This window comes from Schistocerca cancellata, chromosome 5 (assembly GCF_023864275.1).
Source record: "Schistocerca cancellata isolate TAMUIC-IGC-003103 chromosome 5, iqSchCanc2.1, whole genome shotgun sequence".
In the NCBI taxonomy this organism is placed as follows: domain Eukaryota; kingdom Metazoa; phylum Arthropoda; class Insecta; order Orthoptera; family Acrididae; genus Schistocerca; species Schistocerca cancellata.
The window spans coordinates 664,249,983-664,273,680 of NC_064630.1; the positions used below are offsets into that span (position 1 = coordinate 664,249,983).

General features: G+C 43.8%; 1 protein-coding gene across 1 annotated transcript; it reads right to left on the bottom strand.

Annotated features, from left to right (window-relative positions):
* Positions 1–19,553: 19,553 nt before the first annotated feature.
* LOC126188752 (putative gustatory receptor 28a) lies at positions 19,554–20,735 on the bottom strand. The gene has a single exon (XM_049930362.1). The coding sequence runs from the start codon at positions 20,733–20,735 to the stop codon at positions 19,554–19,556; it is 1,182 nt and encodes a 393-aa protein (XP_049786319.1).
* Between the last annotated feature and the right edge of the window lie 2,963 nt (positions 20,736–23,698).

Consider the following 23,698-nt stretch of genomic DNA (forward strand, 5'->3'; position numbering starts at 1 on the left):
TGGAGATTGTAGTACCACACAAAGACCTGTCACTGACATAGAGTTACCGCAGTTATGAAACTGAAGACTCGATTTTATGCCCAAGATGCGGCAGGGGAATGTAGTACGTTGCATAAATCTTCGTTCATTAGAGGAATGTGTCGAAACAGGATGGAAGTCCTCTGATGGTCAAGAGGTTTGCTGTTAACGATCGCAAGTAGACAGTGCTCTAAGTAACAAAGAACACTCAGTTGTATGTGAGTCAAATGCAGGTTATGTCACACAACTGCTGCATCCCGACAAAACAATGGAAAAATGGTCAAATGACCTACTGCGACATGTTCTTCTCTCTCTAGAATGCATCGTCAATGTACCATTAAATTCTATCTCGTTACAACTCCATCAAGACCGATCACTCCATCCATTCTCTATCATCCTTTAACGCATATGCAAGTGACTTTAGAGACAGATGGATCTCTTCTTCCCATGTAAGCATCAAAGATGGCCAGTCAACTCGCTTATGTCACTATTGCTTCACATACAGTAGAATGTTGCCTCGGCGAAAAATAAAAGATTGTTTCCCCGGTTCATGGTGCTTCCATCTCGCCATCTGTTCTGCACCAGTCAGAAGACATGCAATTACTCCCTCAATTTCCCAACATTTCGGTGCATTTTCCCTCAATTTATACGTATTTTCAGCAATTTTATAGATTTTATGTCACTTCTATCCATGCAATCACAACATCACTTCCGGTTCCGTGTTCCAAAACTGCTTGTAAATGTAGTACAGCTGCCACCACCCAGCACAAATGCACTATTTTTTTGATGGGGCAGCATAGTATAGCACTGTACTCGAATGCAACCAGTCACCTGCAACCGCATATTCTCCAGTTGCAGCACGTTTGCTCTGGTTGATGTATGTCTGTGTCTGCGCAAAGTGACTCTAATGATCAATTTAATTACTTAGCCTATCAAATTGATATCAATGACGTACCGCCTGGTGGATGGAAGGGGTGGATAGGGCACTACAGCTCTGGGACAAAGAAACTGCTCCATAATTCGAAATTTCCTCCAAAATTCGAAATTACCAATTTGTTAGGTTGGGTAGTGGGAGGGGACTGGGGCACACGTGCAGGCTGGGACTGGACTGGGCGTGGTTGGGGCAGGGCTGGGCATGGGCAGGGGTGATTAATTGATCACTTTCATTAATTTGCATATCAATTTAATATCAAAGTTGCTCTTGTAACCCCACTACCCTACTACTATCACCACCACATGTCCTCTCCTTCTTCCAACACTGGCAACATCCCTTCTTCTGTCAATTGCAGTAACTTTCAATGTGCCACTAACTGCACAGGATAGACGTGCATCACGTAGCATCTGAATAACACATACTCGTTCGCTACTGCTGTCCCCACTGGTACATACAACTATGTATTATCTGTCATCATATGCACTGTTGCATTGTGGTAGTGGAAAGTCAACTTCTGGCAACCCAGTTGTGCTACTAACTATGATTCAGGCGGTAGTTCTCTTTGTACGTTATTCATTCTCTTCATATACTGCTCATGTGCCAGAAAGATCGGACTTAAATGTCTGTGAAGCATCTGGCGAATGGCTTCCTGAAAGTTCATCAGTTCTAATCTTGCATCCCAAATGCTATCCTGCGGAGATTGCTATAGGCTTGTCAGTGCTATACTCGCATGTAGTACTTGCATCTGTACTTATACAACATCGAAATCGGGGTACTAGGTGAAGCCCTTGCATAATCCATAACTTCCTTGCCTAGCTGCCAAGGCACACATGTGTTGTTCAACAAACCACTCTCCATATTCATGACCAGTGTGGAATGCCACTCCATTAATGCTGTTTTTGCCTCCACTAACCCCTTCACGGCTTTCTCTGTTTCATTCAATTTGCTCATATAACTTGCATCCGCTGTTCTGAATATGGTCCTCAGAATTCAATCTCTCCCTTCTATCCATCTCACTTTTACTCTCCTGTCCTTGTGCCATGTGCCGACTGCTGGCACTACTCTGCTTACCTCCTGCATGTGCTGTTTTAATCGTGCATATGCCCCAGGGAACTTTCTGTTTTCCTTGGCGACCTCTCTAAGCACGCCATTTTTATCTGCTAACTGTTGTGCCCTTCAAAGCCCCTCTTCAATCCCCCTTTAGATTCCCAAATATTAAACTCTAAACCGAATGGCCAGCTGGTACTGGATAACACAACATCTTGTTGGCTGGAAAAAATGAGGGTTGGAACTTTAATAGTGGCAACTATTTATTTACAGCTCGTACAAAATAGATACGTCTTACAAAGTTTTACTGACCTTCAAAGTAGTCACCAGCGTTGTGTATTACGCGTTGCCAGCGATGTGGAAGTCGTAGGATACTCTTAGCAGTAGCAGTTGTGTTGACAGTTCGAGCGGCGCGGTCTATTGCACGACGAATTTGTAGCAGTTCTGAAGCGAATGCCGTGAAGTGCTTCCTTCATTTTAGAAATCGACTTGAACTTACGAGGGCTTAAGTCAGGGGATTGCAGTAGGTGGTATAGCACTTAGCAGCCCCCTCAGTCAAACAAATCAGTAACAGCTTGCACTGTACGTGCTTGAGCATTGTCCTGCAAAATGATAGTCAGGTCCTGCAGAAAGTGTCATCATTTCTGTCTCTAAGCTGGGTAGGTTGTGTTCCAAAACTGAACAGCATAGAGACAGAAGTGATGACACTGAAACGGTCTCGACGTTAAGGCTTTTTCAGTTTGTAATATCTCCAACCACACAAACGTAATACCCTTTCTCAACAATTGTGTAAAAGGTACTGTTATATATGCAGATCCTCCTTATTTACTACCTATAATAATTTCTGATACCCAGAGAAGATTGTAGCTCCTTGGCTGTTCCTGATAACAGAAAGTCTTGCTCTGCTTTCATTAATCTAGGCTCAGTCCCCATTCAATTCTTACTCACGACACGGCCTAAATAGTTAACTTCCCCCAGCACAAAGTGACATTTTCCTATACTTACAAAGAACTCCTTGCGTGCGAGATCGCAAGTTAGGTGTTCAGTAAGGCTCGTTTAAAAGAGCTGTGTTAATAACTGTATCAGGAAGAATATTAACTGCTAATGATTCACTATGTGCATCCGGATGGCAATAGAAAATAAGTGTCGTGTAGGTGTAGAGGTAAATGTTCTGTGGGATGTATGCATTATACTTCACAAAATGGACATCGTCGACATTCAAGAAATTTTCAATACAAACCGTTAACTTGCACCATGAACACCGAATCGAAAATGACGCGCCGCATTGATCACCAAGGTTCGCAATATCAATATCAAAGGCGAACTTCTTGGGACTTACAAACCGTGCAGCTAGGAATCTACTCTTAAAGAATGCGTATTGAATCACACTGGTGTGGCAGGGCGATGAGAACTGACGGAACGTGGTGGCATGCAACCGAATGCGAAACAGTCTGAAGTAGATTTTATCGTGAAACTCGCTATCCGTTAAGGCGCAGCTGCAGATAGTGTAGTATTGCCATGTGGTTCCAGTTGGTTTGAAGTGGAATGTCACACTCTTATCAGGAGAGGTTCTTTGCTGTAAAATACACTCCTGGAAATTGAAATAAGAACACCGTGAATTCATTGTCCCAGGAAGGGGAAACTTTATTGACACATTCCTGGGGTCAGATACATCACATGATCACACTGACAGAACCACAGGCACATAGACACAGGCAACAGAGCATGCACAATGTCGGCACTAGTACAGTGTATATCCACCTTTCGCAGCAATGCAGGCTGCTATTCTCCCATGGAGACGATCGTAGAGATGCTGGATGTAGTCCTGTGGAACGGCTAGCCATGCCATTTCCACCTGGCGCCTCAGTTGGACCAGCGTTCGTGCTGGACGTGCAGACCGCGTGAGACGACGCTTCATCCAGTCCCAAACATGCTCAATGGGGGACAGATCCGGAGATCTTGCTGGCCAGGGTAGTTGACTTACACCTTCTAGAGCACGTTGGGTGGCACGGGATACATGCGGACGTGCATTGTCCTGTTGTAACAGCAAGTTCCCTTGCCGGTCTAGGAATGGTAGAACGATGGGTTCGATGACGGTTTGGATGTACCGTGCACTATTCAGTGTCCCCTCGACGATCACCAGTGGTGTACGGCCAGTGTAGGAGATCGCTCCCTACACCATGATGCCGGGTGTTGGCCCTGTGTGCCTCGGTCGTATGCAGTCCTGATTGTGGCGCTCACCTGCAAGGCGCCAAACACGCATACGACCATCATTGGCACCAAGGCAGAAGCGACTCTCATCGCTAAAGACGACACGTCTCCATTCGTCCCTCCATTCACGCCTGTCGCGACACCACTGGAGGCGGGCTGCACGATGTTGGGGCGTGAGCGGAAGACGGCCTAACGGTGTGCGGGACCGTAGCCCAGCTTCATGGAGACGGTTGCGAATGGTCCTCGCCGATACCCCAGGAGCAACAGTGTCCCTAATTTGCTGGGAAGTGGCGGTGCGGTCCCCTACGGCACTGCGTAGGATCCTACGGTCTTGGCGTGCATCCGTGCGTCGCTGCGGTCCGGTCCCAGGTCGACGGGCACGTGCACCTTCCGCCGACCACTGGCGACAACATCGATGTACTGTGGAGACCTCACGCCCCACATGTTGAGCAATTCGGCGGTACGTCCACCCGGCCTCCCGCATGCCCACTATACGCCCTCGCTCAAAGTCCGTCAACTGCACATACGGTTCACGTCCACGCTGTCGCGGCATGCTACCAGTGTTAAAGACTGCGATGGAGCTCCGTATGCCACGGCAAACTGGCTGACACTGACGGCGGCGGTGCACAAATGCTGCGCAGCTAGCGCCATTCGACGGCCAACACCGCGGTTCCTGGTGTGTCCGCTGTGCCGTGCGTGTGATCATTGCTTGTACAGCCCTCTCGCAGTGTCCGGAGCAAGTATGGTGGGTCTGACACACCGGTGTCAATGTGTTCTTTTTTCCATTTCCAGGAGTGTAGTATGATTTTTATAAGCACACCAGAAATCGAGCAAAAGCAAGTTATTTTTACCAGCTATTGGTCAAAAGCAATGCTCATACCATAGTTGTAGTTCTCTTATGGCTATTTCCTCACTCTTGCTTGCTGCGACGAAAATATTCCCTATTTCCCTTGCCAGATCACGCACACGAGAAAGAATCGCAGGGGACAGAGCACCTCCAACTTCTCGCAGCAAAATAAGTAACCTTACAGCCAATTTCCTATCCACAGTAACAGTCCGGTAAACTTCCCTTCTACTCCTTCCCCTTCAACTGCATTTCAACCGCCCTGACTATTAGGTTTTCATCTCCCTTTATGTACTAAATTACCTCTTCCACGTCCTTGCATACTTTCCCTATCTCTTCATCTTCCGCTGGCGATGTCAGCATGTATACCTGAACTATTGTTGTCGGTGTTAGTTTGCTATGGATTCTGATTCGAACACCCCTACCACCGAATTGTTCACAGTAACTCACTATCTGCCCAACCTTCCTGTTCATAGCGAATCCTACTCCCGCTGTACCATTTTCCGCCACTGCTGATATTACCCTACCTTCATCTGTCCAGAAATCGTTGTCATTTTTACATTACACTTCACTGACACCCACTGTATCTGCATTGAACCTTAACATTTCCCTTTTCAGATTTTCTAGCTTCCCTACCACTTTCAAATTTCTGACATTCCACGCCTCTTTCGTTGGTTATTCAGTCTTTTCGTAATGGTCATCTCCTCCTTGACAGTTCCCTCCACGAGATCTGAATGGGGATCTAGTCCGGAATCTTTTGCCAATGGAGAGATCATCATGACGCTTTTTCAATTACAGGCCACATATCCCGTGAATACATAGTATATACCTTTAATGCAGTGGTTTCTATTGCCAACTGCATCTTCAAGCCGTTAGTCACTGGTGATTCTTCCGCCTTTATGGACAGTCTCCCCCCCCCCCCCCCCCTCAGGGGTAAGAGAGTCCCCTGAAACTCCACCAGCTCTTCCGCCGTCTTTTGAACAGGCTGTTGGCATGAGGGTAACTTCTAATGCGAAAGTGTTCGGACGCCGTTAATGATGATTTTTAATCAAGATTTAAGGGGTGGCGGGGCTCGAAAAAGACGTTACCCTCTTTCCCATTTTTTCGTGATTGTTTGTTGCGTTTGGACTGGAAGACGTCACTTCACACACGTTCAGGTTCATCTTGATTCCTTTACTCAGTTGTTTTTTTATTATAGAGGTCAACAAATCCTCTGCTCGAATGAGCTGAGCTGCAGTGCCGGCGCCCCTAGATCACGAGTGCACCCCACAATTGTACACCGATGCGTTAAGGCATTGATTTCAGTTGATCTTGATATAACTCTTTGGTACCTCTAATTTCAAGGGTTCTTTTCATATTCATTTCCTCTTGAGATTCCGACTGATCGGAGTTGAAAACAAATTCCTTACAGAATGATAAGTTTATTTAATCTCAGCTAGAAATTTTCAGACCGATTCCGCAATTGCTGTGTATCGTCAATTTGACGCTTAGTTTCAAATTTCGTTAACTTACATCTTCTAATTCTGTAGCACTGCCTGAAGTTATGCAACTATCCACTATTTCCCTTGAAACCTGAAATGACTGTAACGTATTCCGCGCACGATTTATGTGCATAATGTAGTAGGTCACTATCAAGCGTGTCATGTATACTGTATCGAGCGTCTCGAAACACGCAAATACCAGTTTTTGTAACAAGTTCAAAAAATGTGTGTGAACTGCTAAGTTCATCAGTCCCTAAGCTTACACACTACTTAACCTAACTTATCCTAAGGACAAACACGCACACCTCTGCCGGGACCAGCCGCATTTGTAACAAGTACGCTTTGTCCTCTCATAAATATCTGTACCTTTTCTTACTCTCTACACTGTCATATTGCTGCCGACTTGTTCGAAACCTGTTCAAAATTGCTTTTTTACTTGACTGCGGATGATCTTCCATGTATCTAATTATGTTGAGTAACCCCTTCTTGGACAACGATTGTTCTTCACTACGTTTGAATGGAGCGGGATTTGTGGCTCCCTGCCCGACAAGTATGATGAACTACATGGCTCGACACGTGTTTAAATGTCACTTTCGCCGGCCGGAGTTGCTGTGCGGTTCTAGGCGCTACAGTCTGGAGCCGAGCGAACGCTACGGTCGCAGGTTCGAATCCTGCCTCGGGCATCGATGTGTGTGATGTCCTTAGGTTAGTTGGGTTTAAGTAGTTCTAAGTTCTAGGCGACTGATGACCTCAGAAGTTAAGTCGCGTAGTGCTCAGAGCCATTTGAACCAGCCAAATGTCACTTTCACTTTTTTAGCACGTAGCGTCATATTGTACTCCTCATGAACATTTTCTTCACAGTCGAGCGTATGTAAGATCAAACATTCCACTGACTTATCTTGCAGAAACGCTAATATTTCACCTGCCACTTCTTTCTCACTCTACGCAATTACTTGGATTCCTTTCTGACGAGATGGCAGCTACGGCAACTGTTGCTGTAGATATAGTGCAATGTTTGCTTTCTTTATCGTTGCCATTTTTCTGCTTCTATCAACACCACTAGGACTGTAGCACTGTTGTGAGTTACTCGTCAACTAAGCAGTTCAACTACACTCCACAGCCTGATTCTATGCTCACGATTGGATACCTCGAATCCCACCCCCTGTTGGCATTAGCAGCCAATATTGTAATTGCATGGTAGACAGTACGTGGGTTGTTTGATGCCGTAAATATCATTGGTCTTTTGATACCTCGCACTCAAGGGGATCTTTGCTAGTGTTAAATGAGCTACTCGTAATCTCTTGCGCGCATCCCTCACTCGTCGCCTATGCTCCATATTCCTTGAAAAGACGATTATCTCGTCAAGATACTACAGACAGTGGTGCGGTTTTAATCCTTTCTGCGCTCCGTCCAATAACCAGTGGAATTTTGCTGGTGTGTTTTCTATTGATAGCGTCACAAAGGTGATGAAAACTACGTTTGCCGTCGATCCTCCACAGCAACTTGTAACTGATGGTATCCACTCTTCAAGTTCATTGTGAAGGAGCAGTGGCAAAGACCTTAATTTTCTATCGTACCTGTGATGCTCGGAACCGGGCAGCCATCTGTTGCGATCTTACCATTCAAATGGTGGTAATCGCAACAAAAACGATACTTCATAGACTTCTGTGGCACGATTACAATTCCCACCCCCTCCCCCACATGGCTACTACTTTCTTCCATTATCCTGTCAGCCAATTATTGATTCATATACTCCTCCAAAACTGGTTAGAGTTGTCATGGTAATCTGTATGTGTTACTGATGTAGCAGGCAGCGACCCTTGTCGAAAAAAGAGATCCTGAAACACCCGTAGCAGGTCCCCCATCTGCGTCCTCTGTATTCCTTTAAAATGCTTCACTATGTCACAAAATTCAGTAGTAACAGTATCCCGGCCAACCTGCAGCATACACATCTTGTGCGTCAACTTTTCCCATCTGTAATCTCCAAAACAGCCCGCATTTGTCCTTTCAATAACTTAACTCCCTCGCCACAGTTATCTACACTGACAAGTAGTATCTTGTCTGTATCCCTCTCTATTTACGTTACATCAAACAACATGCTGCATCAAACACTTCACTACCTTCCAGCGGTTTCACTATACACTACATATTAACTGGTAAGACATGCTCCACATTCACCCAAAGCGAGTTTCCAGTGCCACTCGTAAGCCTTAATGTAGCTTCTCGGTGTTTAACTGGATTGTCTCGTGTACTAGACACCCCTCGTGTCAGCCCAACACTTACAACAGCTCCCCTGCATGGGATGTCTTCCCAATAAGCTCCTTCACACATCGTTGAATGTCAGTTACGACATGGTGTTGATGCAGGAAGTCTAATCCTAGGATCATGGTGCAGGCCCCATTTACGTCAACTTCCACACACGTCTAAACTCGCTTGTCTCAAAGTAAAAATTCATCATTAATTACCCCAGTCCTGTATATATCATTATCCTCTGCTAAACGCACGAGTGGTTCTAGGCGCTACAGTCTGGAACCGCGCGACCGCTACGGTCGCAGGTTCGAATCCTGCCTCGGGCATGGATGTGTGTGATGTCCTTAGGTTAGTAAGGTTTAAGTAGTTCTAAGTTCTAGGGGACTGATGACCTCAGAAGTTAAGTCCCATAGTGCTCAGAGCCATTTGAACCATTACTAAACGCAACTTGTAACATGATGCTATCCAAAACCGCCTACATACCAACTCTCTTGAGACCACTGACACATGCGCTACCTGTGTCCAACAAAACTTTATACTCTCTACCATTTGTCACACCCATTATGGCACATTCCGCCACTGCATTCGTTTTTACTAAATTTATTTTCACCAGGAAATCCTATCAGCGGCTCTGGGGTTACCTCTTAAGTTTAAAGGATATTTCATACCCCCAGACCACCTCCTCACTGTCGATGACATTCACTGGCAAACCCATGTTGTCCCCATCACTTTTTCGTGGCTAGTAACACTGCCTCTGCATGCAATCCATATTCCTACAATTAAAACACTTTACATTTGATGCAAACACATGTGTCTGATCCTTGTCGATCTTTCGAATTCCTCGTACTGCAGTTGTAATCCAGCCACTGAATGGATATCTTCAGGTGTCCCAATGTGAACCCTCCTCTTCATTTCTGGTGCTAAACCTCTCAGAAAGCTTCAGGTACTCGTTGCTCGACCTCTTGTAATACCACTTTATTCACCTCCACAGTATGTGACATTCCATATGGTGAAAATTCAACTTTCTAATTCTGTCTGCTACTTCTTCTTCTGCCTCATTATGCCTTCTAGACACCATACCTAGTTGCTCACGAACTGCACTGTTTCATTTCCTACATTTCTCCTCCAGCCAATGGCTCAACTGATCAAAAGTCTCTGGACTGCATAATGCTTCTGTGCACTGTACACACAACTTCGCCTCTCTTGTTAAACACAACCTTTCAGTCTCCAATAATTGTTTATCTGATCAACCTCCTATGCCAACCAAATGCCGAACACTAACACTTCCACAGACGACCAGTAGAAAAGGAAGAAACCAGGTTGACAACAGCCAGACCTACTCCTAGAATCTGTGATTTTAACGATTATATCTCCTCATATTTCAATGCCAGTTTAATGTCTGTGAACACTCAATCTGCCCCAAACTGAGCTACCTAATTCACTGATGACTCTATAGCTTCATCTCTGGTGACGATTTGTGTCAGCAATTTTGCCAGTGCCTCACTGTTACTCATTATAACGACTCACAAATAATAAGTCAAAAACAAAAAACAAAAAAACAAAAAACAATATCCAACACTAACTAATACCGACAGAACGCTCTGTAGCTACTTGTAACACCAACCTACTTCTTATGCCTAATGGTTCAAATGGCTCTGAGCACTATGGGACTTAACTTCTGAGGTCGTCAGTCCCCTAGAACTTAGCACTACTTAAACCTAACTAACCTAAGGACAACACACTCATCCATGCCTGAGGCAGGATTCGAACCTGCGACTGTAGCGGTCGCGCGGTTTCAGACTATAGCGCCTAGAACCGCTTGGCACTCCGGCCGGCTTGTGCCTAATCATGAAGTAGTTGGATTCTCCGCATTATTTACCTGTGTGCCCAAAATGATTACATGTTAAGCAAATGACTGCTACAGATTCGGAACATAGGATAAAACGCCCAACCAAATTACACTGTGTACAGCACACAGGCACTAACTACGCATGCCTAGCAGTGCCCCTAAACTGCGATAAATCAACTGGTTCCTCCAGTTTTACAAATGTAACCCTCGTATAATCACGCATCCTAAACCTTACTGTCAACACAAAAACAAAAACTGTCCCTCTCACCCTAAACGAAGATGCTGCGGGTTGTGGCTCGAATGTTTGCACTGTGTGGGGTGTCACACTTGTCTGCTTCTGAGTTTTGCGAAGTTGGCACCGCTGACACCAGTCTGAAGAGTGCAGTTGCCCTCAGGGGGCTGAGTGAGTGGTGGTGACAGGCTGGTAGCCCCATCGGAAACACTGTTGATAAATAATGCCTTTATTTAATTACAATACATGTCATATCATGGCTCAGTTAGGCCAACATGACTCAGTCTGTTGTGACTTCTACCTTATAAGCTGTGTAGGTGCACTGTGATGCTGACGGAAGGGCCATGGCTGGCTGGCAGGCTCTGGAGATCACGACTGTAATGTCAGTGGCATTCTATGTCCCTGAGCAGCGTGGAGCTCTGGCAGTCCCTTTGCTCCACATGCATTTACCACAGCAGCACATGGAGATGTCTGTGTGTGGGTTTCGACTTGCTACCGTCTGGCAGACGTCAGACAGCTGCTGTCGCTGAGACACTAAGTCCCAGTAGGAACTCAGCGCTGGCAGGAGATATGGACAGCAGGTCGGTGAGGCTGTGGCATCACGTCCCATGAGGAACTTTGTGCTGGTGGTGGCATGTGCAGCCTGGTCTCAAACCCGTAGCTGCTGGTGGTGATGCCCACTTGTTTCACTACCCAGTGAGGACCTTGGTGTCATGGTGGTGCTGCTGGACTCTGAGGTTGAGAGAATGCCTTCTGCCTCAAAATCCAGACTTCTTTATATCACCCTGTGGTGCACATGTTCCACTAAAACTTGGCCACTAGCCATGTGGCCCATGACAAGTGACTTACCCTGGTGTGGTGACATCGACCCACCTGCTATGGTCATTACTGTTCTGTGGTGCACTTTTCTGCTGAATGTGGCCAGCTTCATCTCACAATCCCGTCACATGTATGTTATTCTCACACACATGCAATGCTTCACAGTGGCTGTCTCAATACTTATTACTTTAGATAAAAACTTGGTAGCAGCATTACATATTGTTGACACCTATACATGGTTCAAAGCCGGCCGCGGTGGTCTAGCGATTCTAGGCACTCAGTCCGGAACCGCGGGACTGCTACGGTCGCAGGTTCGAATCCTGCCTCGGGCATGGATGTGTGTGATGTCCTTAGGTTAGTTAGGTTTAAGTAGTTCTAAGTTCTAGGGGACTGATGACCACAGATGTTAAGTCCCATAGTGCTCAGAGCCATTTGAACCATTTGAACATGGTTCAAATGGCTCTATGCACTGTGGGACTCAACGTCTGAGGTCATCAGTCCCCTAGACTTAGAACTACTTAGACCTACCTAACCTAAGGACATCAGACACATCCATACCTGAGGCAGGATTCGAACCTGCGACTGTAGCAGCAGTGCAGTTCTGGACTGAAGCGCCTAGAACCGCTCGGCCACAGCAGCTGGCATCTATATATGTAGACTATATATTCTGTCCACTATTTTGAATGGTACTACTAGTAGTCTAGTGACACATGCTTGCTAACAGTATCAGTATTGTGATTTTAGTCATTGTTTTTAATTTTGTGTATTACATTAAAAGATTATAAAATTTTGTAACTTTATTGTGTTTTTTAATGAAATGTTGGGTCTTCCGGTGGAGATTACAATATACACCTTTTCAGTAATTTGAAAATACCTTAGCTTAGTCCTCCATGTTACTGTTTACCACTCATCACTTGATTTACACCTATGTACTATTTTTTTCCTTTGCACATGAATCACAGGGCTAACTGCGTTGATTTTATGAACGTCCCCTGGTAGTCTGCTTGGCTAATATTATGCTTATGAATTCAAAATTTTCGATAATATATTTCAGTATGTATTGTTGATATGGCCTGTGTTTCATACCTTTGTCCACGTGATCTATTTTCATGGAGCAAATTAGGCTCAAAAATGTGTCACCAGATTTTTGGCAACACATTTATCTACTGATATTCTTGTTTTTTTGTATAATTTTCCAATTCTGTGTTGGGATAGATTCTACGTTATTTGTAATCTTGTTCATGTTGTGCACCACAGCTGTCACTAATGTTAATGATGAATGAAAACCATCCCAGCTGCACTATTGCACATTTATTGTGCTATAGCCAGTTTTGTTTGTTGAATGTTTCCAGGTTACCAAGTTGTGCTAAAGTCACAACATAGATGGTCTTATTGTCGAAAACACTGAGTTTACTGAATGGATCATGCCTTGTCTGTTTTTGGCAGAAAGCTTACGATCAATGTTTTTCGATTTGGTGTTTCACATTACCTACGACAAGCAGACCATTTATATAATCACTTTAGCACAACTTAAAGGCCTGAAGATGTTCAGTGAATAACACCAGTCATGACACAATAGCACTCCATCTTCAGACCACAAGTGACCCATCGGGACCATCCAACCGCCGTGTCATCCCCAACTGAGGATGCGGACAGGAGGGGCGTGTGGTCAGCACACTGCTCTCCCGGTCGTTATGACGGTGTTCTTTGACCAGAACCGCTACTATTCGGTCGAGTAGCTCCTCAGTTGACATCGTGAGGCTGAGTGCTCCCCGAGAATTGGCAACAGCACATGGCGGCCCGGATGCGTGACCCAATAAGTGTATACTAATACGGCTGAGGTGGTTTTTATTAATCACTGACGTACGTATTTGCGTTGTCATGTACAGTTAGGGTGTGTGTGAGTGTTGATAAAGATAATAAATTGTTCGAATAAGGAGTGAATGTGATTCACTAATATTGTTATAGTATAAAGTGAAAGTGAACGTTCAAGTAATCCATCACGGGAATGGAATGACAGTGAGTGGGAGTCAGCAAGTGCGATTTTATCCCACAAAAAAATCACAATAAAGATGGAATGCTAGACCGTACTTTACCTCTGAATACTAATCATTGCTCAGAGGTGGGATAGTTCACAAAGGGTACAGCGGGAGTAAAAATGATCATGTCTACTTATCAATTAGGACAGGATTCAAACAAAACACCACACTGAACCTGAACCTGTACGATTTTATCTGTTAAATTTCCCTGTTGCGATGAGATTAGGTGCAGATATCGCTGTAGGAAAGGGATAGGTTGGTTGATGGTGGACCGTGTTAATAAGCAGTACAATGCGACAAAGCGTGTCGCAATATACAGCAAAAATGACTGGATTAACTATGCAAAATAATTTAGACTACTGGTTCTAGTAGAAAGGATGATAATACGCGTGTCATAGCATGGAGTTAGCTATTAATTGACACATTAGAAAACTTTCGCTTCCCAGTGGAATTAAGAAGCTGAGGCATAAGACAGAATAGAACAGGTAATTATTGACGGTTAAGGTACGTGTTCAATAACATAATAACTCATTTTAACCCAATGCTAACATTATGATTCACAATTAACTTAGACGTGCAAAAATGGCGATCTCACACTGATACATACACATGAAGACAGATGGCTATAAGGAACCTAATTTGGTCTTCAATGTATTTTACAAAATACCAACGTAATAGTTCCATCGACTCTAACGTATAAAGTGCAGACATATACATAAAACTTAATTACACAATAAAATTATACTTATTGGACAAGAACTGCAGATTGGTAACAGTATCTAAATGTGAGTGCGGAAAATGTATAAAGACAAATCACTGTCACGTTTCATAAACATGATACATTACATATGAAAGCTTGTGTCCTTATATTCTGCTCTGCTCCACGAAATAAAGTTTTCGACCCTCTTATGCCAGCATTTGGAGTGAATGGATATGATGGCTTTAGGAATGAGTGAGTGTTGTGGAATAAGTAAGATATTTTACCTGTGCAAAGAATTCTTTTCTAGTCGTTCCTACCAATCCTTTTCATCGAGGGTAGAATATCCAATTGACAAAAATGTTCTTGATTTAGTCACATGACAACGAGTCTGACAGCAATTGCATCTGCGCAGATTTTTGTCCATTGGTAGGAGTGGTGAGATGCAACAATCCATTGCCTGACTGGCACACAGCATTTGTTATTTCTAATGGATTTAAAATTATTACTATATTGTTTCTATCCTGGGAGATAATGAAATAATCATTTAGTGGTTGTAGGTCTTTCCTTGCTCACATTTGCTTCCTAATATGCAATAAGGAAATGTGGTTCCACTTTGAGCAAACACAATTTTTCTTGTTTTACTACCCATACATGTTTTGGAGAAGTTTGTCCATCTCCAGAGTGTATTATTTATTGCCTGTTGAACAGTATACAAACATTTTATAATTTTGATATTTACTAGTTTCTGAGATTGTAGTATTTGCATTACTATAATTTTTGACAGAAACACAGTATGTACCTTATTATCATATATTGATGGTCACAAGGCTATTTAGTATTTGTAGTACAGTTACAATTATTGCCTCCCAGTATATCATCCGCTATTTACAAGTATTTTATCAAGTTTTGTTACGAAATTTCTCCTTTCTATGCAGTGCTGTTCTTATATTATGTTGTTTTGTCAACAAAGATGTGCTATTTTACTCTTAGACTAGCGTTTTTGCAGTTTACAGTACTGTTTTGCGGAAAGTATGTTGAAATGTACGCCTATTGTGTTTAGTTTTTATGAAATGTGGATTTGGGGGGGGGGGGGGGTGAGCCGGTAGGATCACACTATGTATGTAAATGTATGTACTTACTCCACTCGAACACCTTGTAGAAACACGAAAACGCGACATCTACAAATTTACAGCCCCGACGTAACATATTGTCGTCTGTAGAATACTATAGGCCTGTGTATACATGTAAAAAGAAAATAATTCTTCAAAACGACATATATTATGCACATATAAAGGAATACTATAAAGGCTTTGAATGTTGACATGTTTCTGTCATGCTCTGTCTCACAACTTTATTTTTTATGTAACCAAATACCAACACACAGCTAGATAACGTGACTCAGGATTGTGAGACCACACTGTATATCTGCAGTTAAAATCTACTTCACAAGTACTACTGTTTCAAAAATCAAGTTTAAAAATTCGTTAGCCACGTAGACCTTTCGCTAAGTTCTTCAAGTACTTTCTCCCTTAGTTGCAGTCTTTGCAGTGTATTCAAGCTCACTGCGCATATGCCAATAGAATGTGAGAAATAAATTCGTGTGTTTTAAACAGTTAAAACTGTTCGCAATTTGCTTCAGCTAACGCACACCATTTCGATGTACAGACCGTGCTAAAAAGTAATGCCTCTGAATTTTTTATGTGACAATTCTTACAGCTTCGTTAAATGAAATAAACGTTATTAACTTCCTACATTTTTATTCTTCATGTCTACGTAAGCGTTTCCCAACGTAGTCACTCTGATGAAGAACACATCTCTCCCAACGAGAGACCAGTTTGTTGATACTGCCACTGTGGAATGTTTGACTTTGTTGACGCAGGCGCAATCTCACCTCTGTTTACACAGCTTCATCACTGTGAGGGTGAAATCCTCGAAGGTGTTCTTTAAGTTCTGGAACCAGCTGAAGATAGGATGGGACCAAGTCGGGAATGTATGGACGAAGATCGATGACAGTGAACCCAAGGCTTTGGACTGTTGCAGATACCGCAGCGTTCTTGTTTGGTCTGGCATTGTCGTGCTGAAGGACTGGGTCTCCATGTGTGGACGAACTCTGCGAATTCTAAACTCGATTAGAGCACACTGTTTCTCGCGCGCCGACATAGTTACGTTACACACCGCCATGTCACACTACAATTCGGAGCCCTCTTGCGGCATAGCTGCAGAGGGTTACAGATATGTATACATGAAGAATAAACATGTAGAATGTTAATAAAGATTGTTTTGTTTTAAAAACTTCAAGAGTTTTGATATAAAAAAATTATCACTCGTAATAACGAAGTTATAAGTATGTGATTTCAGGTTTACCCAGAGTAGGAAAATGTTTAATACTTCTCGGGTATCCAGCAGAGTGGCGTCGTCTAAAAGGCGCGATATTTCGGCAAAGCGACTTCTTGCCATCTTCAGGCGTTTCTGATGACTGGTGATATCTGGTCGGTTACGCCTTTGTATACTTTCTTCGTCCACGTAATTCCAATCCCAAAGAAATCAGGTGCTGATAGATGTGAAAATTACCGAAATATCAGCTTAATAAGCCACGGCTGCAAAATACTAACACGAATTCTTTACAGACGAATGGAAAAACTGGTAGAAGCCGACCTGGGGGAAGATCGGTTTGGATTCCGTAGATATGTTGGAACACGTGAGGCAGTACTGACCCTACGACTTGTCTTAGAGAATAGATTAAGGAAATTCAAGCCTACGTTTCTAGCATTTGTAGACTTAGAGAACGCTTTTGACAATGTTCATTGGAATATTCTCTTTCATATTCTGAAGGTGGCAGGGGTAAAATACAGGGAGCGAAAGGCTATTTAGAATTTGTACAGAAACCAGACGGCAGTTATAAGAGCCGAGGGGCATGAAAGGGAAGCAGTGGTCGGGAAGGGAGTGAGACAGGGTTGTAGCCTATCCCCGATGTTATTCAATATGTATATTCAGCAAGCAGTAAAGGAAACAAAAGAAAAATTCGGAGTAGGAATTAAAATCCATGGAGAAGAAATAAAAACTTTGAGATTCGCCGATGACATTGTAATTCTGTCAGAGACAGCAAAGGACCTGGAAGAGCAGCTGAACGGAATGGACAATGTCTTGAAAGGAAGAATAAGATGAACATTAACAAAAGCAAAACGAGGATAATGGAATGTAGTCGAATTAAATCGGGTGATACTGCGGGAATTAGATTAGGAAATGAGACACTTAAAGTAGTTAACGAGTTTTGCTATTTGGGGAGCAAAATAACTCACGATGGTCGAAGTAGATAGGATATAAAATGTAGGCTGGCAATGGCTAGAAAAGCGTTTCTGAAGAAGAGAAATTTGTTAACATCAAGTATAGATTTAAGTGTCAGGAAGTCGTTTCTGAAAGTATTTGTATGGAGTGAAGCCATGTATGGAAGTGAAACGTGGACGATACATAGTTTAGACAAGAAGAGAGTAGAAACTTTCGAAATGTGGTGCTACAAAAGAATGCTGAAGATTAGATGGGTAGATCACATAACTAATGAGGAGGTACTGAATAGAACTGAAGAGAAGACAAATTTGTGGCACAACTTGACTAGAAGAAGGAATCGGTTGGTAGGGCGTATTCTGACGCATCAAGGGATCACCAATTTAGTATTGGAGGGCAGCGTGGAGGGTAAAAATCGTAGAAGGAGACCAAGAGATGAATACACTAATCAGATTCAGAAGGATGTAGGTACCGGGAGATGAAGAAGCTTGCACAGGATAGAGTAGCATCGAGAGCAGCATCAAACCAATCTCTGGACTGAAGACCACAACAACAACAAAAACATCCTTTCTCTCTCTCTCTCTCTCTCTCTCTCTCTCTCTCTCTCTCTCTCTCTCTCAATCTCTCTCCCCCTCTCTCTTGCAGTCTCCAACCGGAGTATCTGAGTGCGGATCTGGCGAGATGGTGGGAGAAGTGCGGCGTCGGGAGCCGATCCAGAGCCTTCAGTAGCCCCAAAGCCGGTGCCCCATGCGAATCTTTGCTGGCGTGGGAAGAATGTTTCTTCGTCCTCTTCAGCTGTTGTGACGGGAAGGGCCCTCCAAGCAGACTTCTGCTGTGCTCTGGTCATGCTCAGGGCAGGGTCCCAGGACTTGTTTAATTGAAAATCACTGCCGTTATTTACTAGTGTGTCATGTTGTCGGATCTCTACTGCTTCTTTGAGAATACAGCCCCAGAAGGTGTTGGACTGTTGCAACAATTTGTGTCGTTATAATTCGTGGTTTGGCCGTGCGAGATGCAGTGCTCGCCACAGTGGATTCTGTTGGCTGAATGTTATCTGCGTTTATGCTCAGTGCATATCTCCTATACTGTCTGGATAGTATGGTATACATACATTTTCCCACACCGGCAAGATAAGTTAAACTCCCGGTTGCCGGAGTCCTAGGTCATCCTTGACTGATCCTGATGAGGTTTTCATCTTGACTGGTGGGAGGAACAGGTACTTGACGTTGTCTTTCTGGAGTACTCTTCCGGTTTTTGCTGATATGTTCCCGGCGTATGGAATAAACGCCATTGCAACCGCTTTAACTTCGTCTTCAGCAGCCTATGATCTTAGCTTCCTCAGTTTTATGGCTCGTTTTATGTTGCGTCTGTTGTAACCATTCGTGTGTAACACTTCCTGTAAGTGCTGAAACTCATTTGTTAGACTGCCACAGTCCGAGATTTCCTGTATTCTGGGCACCTTCTCGTTGTGAAGAGGCATGACAGCCGGAGACATACAGATACAAATATTTATGTGTCGGTTTACAGTTGACGCTGTTCCCTAGTGTGCCATCTGGTCTTCGTTTGAGGAGAGCATCCAGAAATAGAGGTTGATGGTTTTCGTCTACGTCCGTCATGAATTTGATGTTCCAGTGCGCAAAATTCAGGCGTTGCAGAAAGTCTTGTAGGTGATGTCGTCCATGTGGCCAGAAAGGCGGTTCCCAGCAGATATCACCCAGTCGTCAGGAACGCCTGAAGATGGGAAGAAGTCGGCTTGCAGTAACATCGCTCGTTTTAGACGATAACACTTGGCTGAATACCCAATACGTATTCAGAATGTATAAGTAAATCACCACAACACTACAATATTAAATTTTGGCAACAGTGGATACGTTAGCAAAACTGCGCTGCTGGTAGGCGTCGGACAAACTGAACTGCACCAGGATGGCGAGGTAAGCTGCGACCCCGCCAGAGAACGTGTACAGCAGTGGCAGATCCAGAGTGAAGAACCCAGCTGCAGTGTAGCTGGGACGGACGCGAGCCGCCTGCGTTGCCAGCAGCTGTAACACGCGCACTCTGTCGCGAGCCAGCAGCTGCAGCTTCAGTGCCAGCTGTTCTGTCCTAGTTGCCTCTTTCGCCACAGCGCTCGCAGACCAGGATATAAGGGCGACCCGTAACAGCTGGTAGAGACCCCACACAGAGTACATCATCACCACACCTAACTTGGAGTGTCCCAACCAGACGTCCTTTATGTTAAGCAAAGTAACCAGCGTCATGTATAGATATATAACTGTGCTCACAAAACAGCTCACCACTTCCAGAAGGTTCTGGACGCCATACGCATTGCTGACGCTCTTACTGACGTCACATAGGATAAAATGCATCACTCTGACACTCGTAAGGCGTGTAGTATCTCCAAGAGCCGCATTTCTTTTAAGTCTGTCCTGTATTACCAGTCTGTGCGTACTTTCTGGCATAAAGTGATATTCAGCAAAGATCGCTAACGAGTCAGTCCAGGGTTGTCCATTACCATTGTGACGATACAAATCTTCAAGTGTTCCCAGTATGCCGGAATCGAGTTTTTTCTCATCATCGATCTTGAATGAATAGATAAGCCAGTTGTTAACGGCTCTAAATCTTCTTGCTAAAAGTATATTGATGTCGCTGAACTGTAAGACGGTAAGTGTTCTTATGATATGCATATAGAAGCCAGGTAGCAAGAACTCGAGACCCGTCTGATTCACAAGGAAGTACAGTATAAAGCCATAAAACACCAGCCAGCACACTGCTACAATAATTAATTGAAAGGACAAAAGCAAAGTAGCAAATTCCCATTCCTTGTTGTACCTTGCGAATAGAATAGAATCCACTGCAGTGATTTTCTCGCTGAAGGAATCGACACTTTCTTGTTTCAAAGCAGCACTACGAGCGAGAGAAACTACGGCTGCTACTGTGCCCAGAGCTAAGTTGACAGCATCGGCATATTTAGCCATATCAAACACATCCCTGTATGACGAAGGCATAACCACAAACACAGAGTTAATAGACATGACGAGGAACAACAAACTCAAAGCAGTGCTGTAGATTCGCGCTGGAAGAGAAACTTTAAATTTCTTATCAGACAGGCTGTATGACACTGGCATCACACCTGCTATTCTGCAGAGTAACAAGAAGTTCTTCAGAGATCCAGATATTTTCCATTCAGCCTTCATTTTTAATAGTAGGATTTAGTGTCGGTAGTATCCACTCGACGCAGAGAACGTAGGTCACTTACTGGTTATTCAAGAACTTCTCATGAGATATCTCAGAGATAAACGAAACGAAATCCGCTCCTCCTTTCCATTTAGAGGTTTTCCACTAGAGCTGCGTGTTTGCTTAGTTATTACAGAAAGCGCAGTCAAATCGACTGTTACGGACCATCTCCTTCGTAATCAGAAAACGGTTGTTGGAGATCAATAGTGGTTTGGAAGGAAAGGACTTTAAACGTGGATCAAATACTAATAAATTTGTGAGAAAGCAAACAGCACTGTTTCTGCTGTTTCCCAGGTGCCTGACAACCGACGGTATGGACATTCGTGTGTATAGAATACTTACAAAGGAAACCTGAGGATTAGTTTTAATTGAAAATATGTTCTTCATATGACATTGCTGAAGTTTACTCAAGCACACGCAAATTTTTCAATGACATAGAGAAGTAGACTTAACCCCTTAAAATATAATTAAAGCTTAGCTAATTCATACTTATAGACCTACAAGGCGTTGGAGAAAAATATGAAAACACCACGAAAAATGCATGCTTAGGTATAAATGCAGATGCACGTTGAACGTGCAGGTTGCGCTGTTGCCTTTGATCACGAATGGTACCTGTGCAATGTTCACAATACGCTGCAAGTGTAAGTCGTGATCAGAACATTGTTCTATGTTATTTTAAGTGCGTTACGTTGAACCTATGTGAATTCGGACGTGACAAAATTGTTGGTGTTCATATGGCTGATGCCTTCTGTAAACAAGGGAGACGAAGTGTTGGGCGTTTCAAGAGGCATCTTACTGAAAGTTTTTAACACATTCAAGGATGCAGGAAAAAGAAACATCATCGAAAGTGTGTGCTGAGTCATCATGACAGACGGCCAGCGAAGAGGACAGTGACAAAAAAAAAGAGGACTACAGCTGCAAATATCACTTTAGAACAGAATGTCGCGCTGGAGAACCTTGCCAGCGACAAAACAATGCGAAGGGAGATCCATAAGCAGGGAACTGCAGAGCAATCTGGAATTCCAAAACATTTCATCTGTAATGCAAATGCCTGTAACTGGAAAACGGGGTATTGAAGCCACTATGCCTGGGCTATGGAGCTATCGAAAGCAATCATTTCGTCAGAGTTTGTGTCCCAAATGTGAATCGTCAGCCAATCGAGGTATTCCATCGGCCCCAAGGGTACTCTGCAAGGTTGCAGCACATCCAAGATTATGTGACCATTTGGGCTGATCAGGTCCATCCCACAGTAGAATGCTTGTTCCTTAGTGGTGATACTGTGTTCCAAGACGACAGAGCCCTCGTTCAGACTGCCTGCATCGTCCAGGACCGGTTTTATGAGCACGAGGATGAACAGTCGTATCTCAAATGGCCACCACAGTCACCAGATCTCAATATTGTGATTCTTTGTGGTTTACTTTGGATAGAAGGTAGCATGATCGATATTCACCATAATCGTTATGTGAACTTCCCATTATTTTGCTAGCAGAATGGTATAAGATTCCCTTGAAAACCAAACAGGAAATGCATTTATCTATTCTGAGATGATTGGTAGCTGTTTTCAATGGCAACGGTTTTTCATGAGCTGTATTAGGCATGGTAGTGTGTTACGTTTTTGTGTTTCCATATTTTATCCAGCCTCTGTATATGTGCGTGAGAGAGATTGACAACGGGGGCTCTGTTGTATAGAGTTCAATATTTAAATATGCATAAGGAAAAAGGTAGTCATGGACAAGAACTGTCATAGAAATTTTGAGAAAGTAGCTCTTCCAACGTGAGGGCTAACTCTTTTAAAACATTAACAAGTGTAATAAAAAAGGGAATTTTGATTGCCTGTAAAAGAGAAATATATTGAGTAAATTCCTATTCCAGTTCGACGCCTTCACGTTTCAACAATCTATCTGTTCACCATAAACAGCTGGAGGAAATGACAGTATGGTACTGCCTTCCACAGAGCACGGTGGTGCAGTCGTTACCAACCAGGATTCGATTACTTTTAGATGGTAAATCAGTCCCAGTTTGTGGTTTACATCGATCGGCTATGTGAAAATCCTGGATGGTTCCTCTGTGAAGAACACTGCTCATTTGCTGCTCCATCCGTGCCCGATACGGAGAAAAGAGCGGAATATGAGCGAAGTCTTGACAGATCACTCCTTTCACGACCGTGTTCCTCAAATGGCTCTGAGCACTATGGGACTTAACATCTAAGGTCATCAGTCCCCTAGAACTTAGAATTACTTAAACCTAACTAACCTAAGGACATCACACACATCCATGCCCGAGGCAGGATTCGAACCTGCGACCGTAACGGTCGCGCGGTTCCAGACTGAAGCATCTAGAACCGCTCGGCCACTCCGGCTGGCCCGTGCTCCTCAAATCATTTTTGTGATTAGGCAGAGTTCCATGTCTACGAAAAAATACTGGTCGTCATTGAGAACGGGGAAGTCGAGTTATCAGACGTTGGTTGTCTAACTACGAGTATTAGGTTTCTGGGTAAAATCCGAGAGGTCAGTCATATGGTACACTGGTCGGCGAACTCACCTGTACGTTTTATGAAAATGCAGGTTCCAGACTGAAGCATCTAGAACCGCTCGGCCACTCCGGCTGGCCCGTGCTCCTCAAATCATTTTTGTGATTAGGCAGAGTTCCATGTCTACGAAAAAATACTGGTCGTCATTGAGAACGGGGAAGTCGAGTTATCAGACGTTGGTTGTCTAACTACCAGTATTAGGTTTCTGGGTAAAATCCGAGAGGTCAGTCA

What these genes read in the sequence shown, in the direction of transcription:
- LOC126188752 (XM_049930362.1), bottom strand. Translation starts at nt 20,735, where the DNA reads ATGTCTATTAACTCTGTGTTTGTGGTTATGCCTTCGTCATACAGGGAT.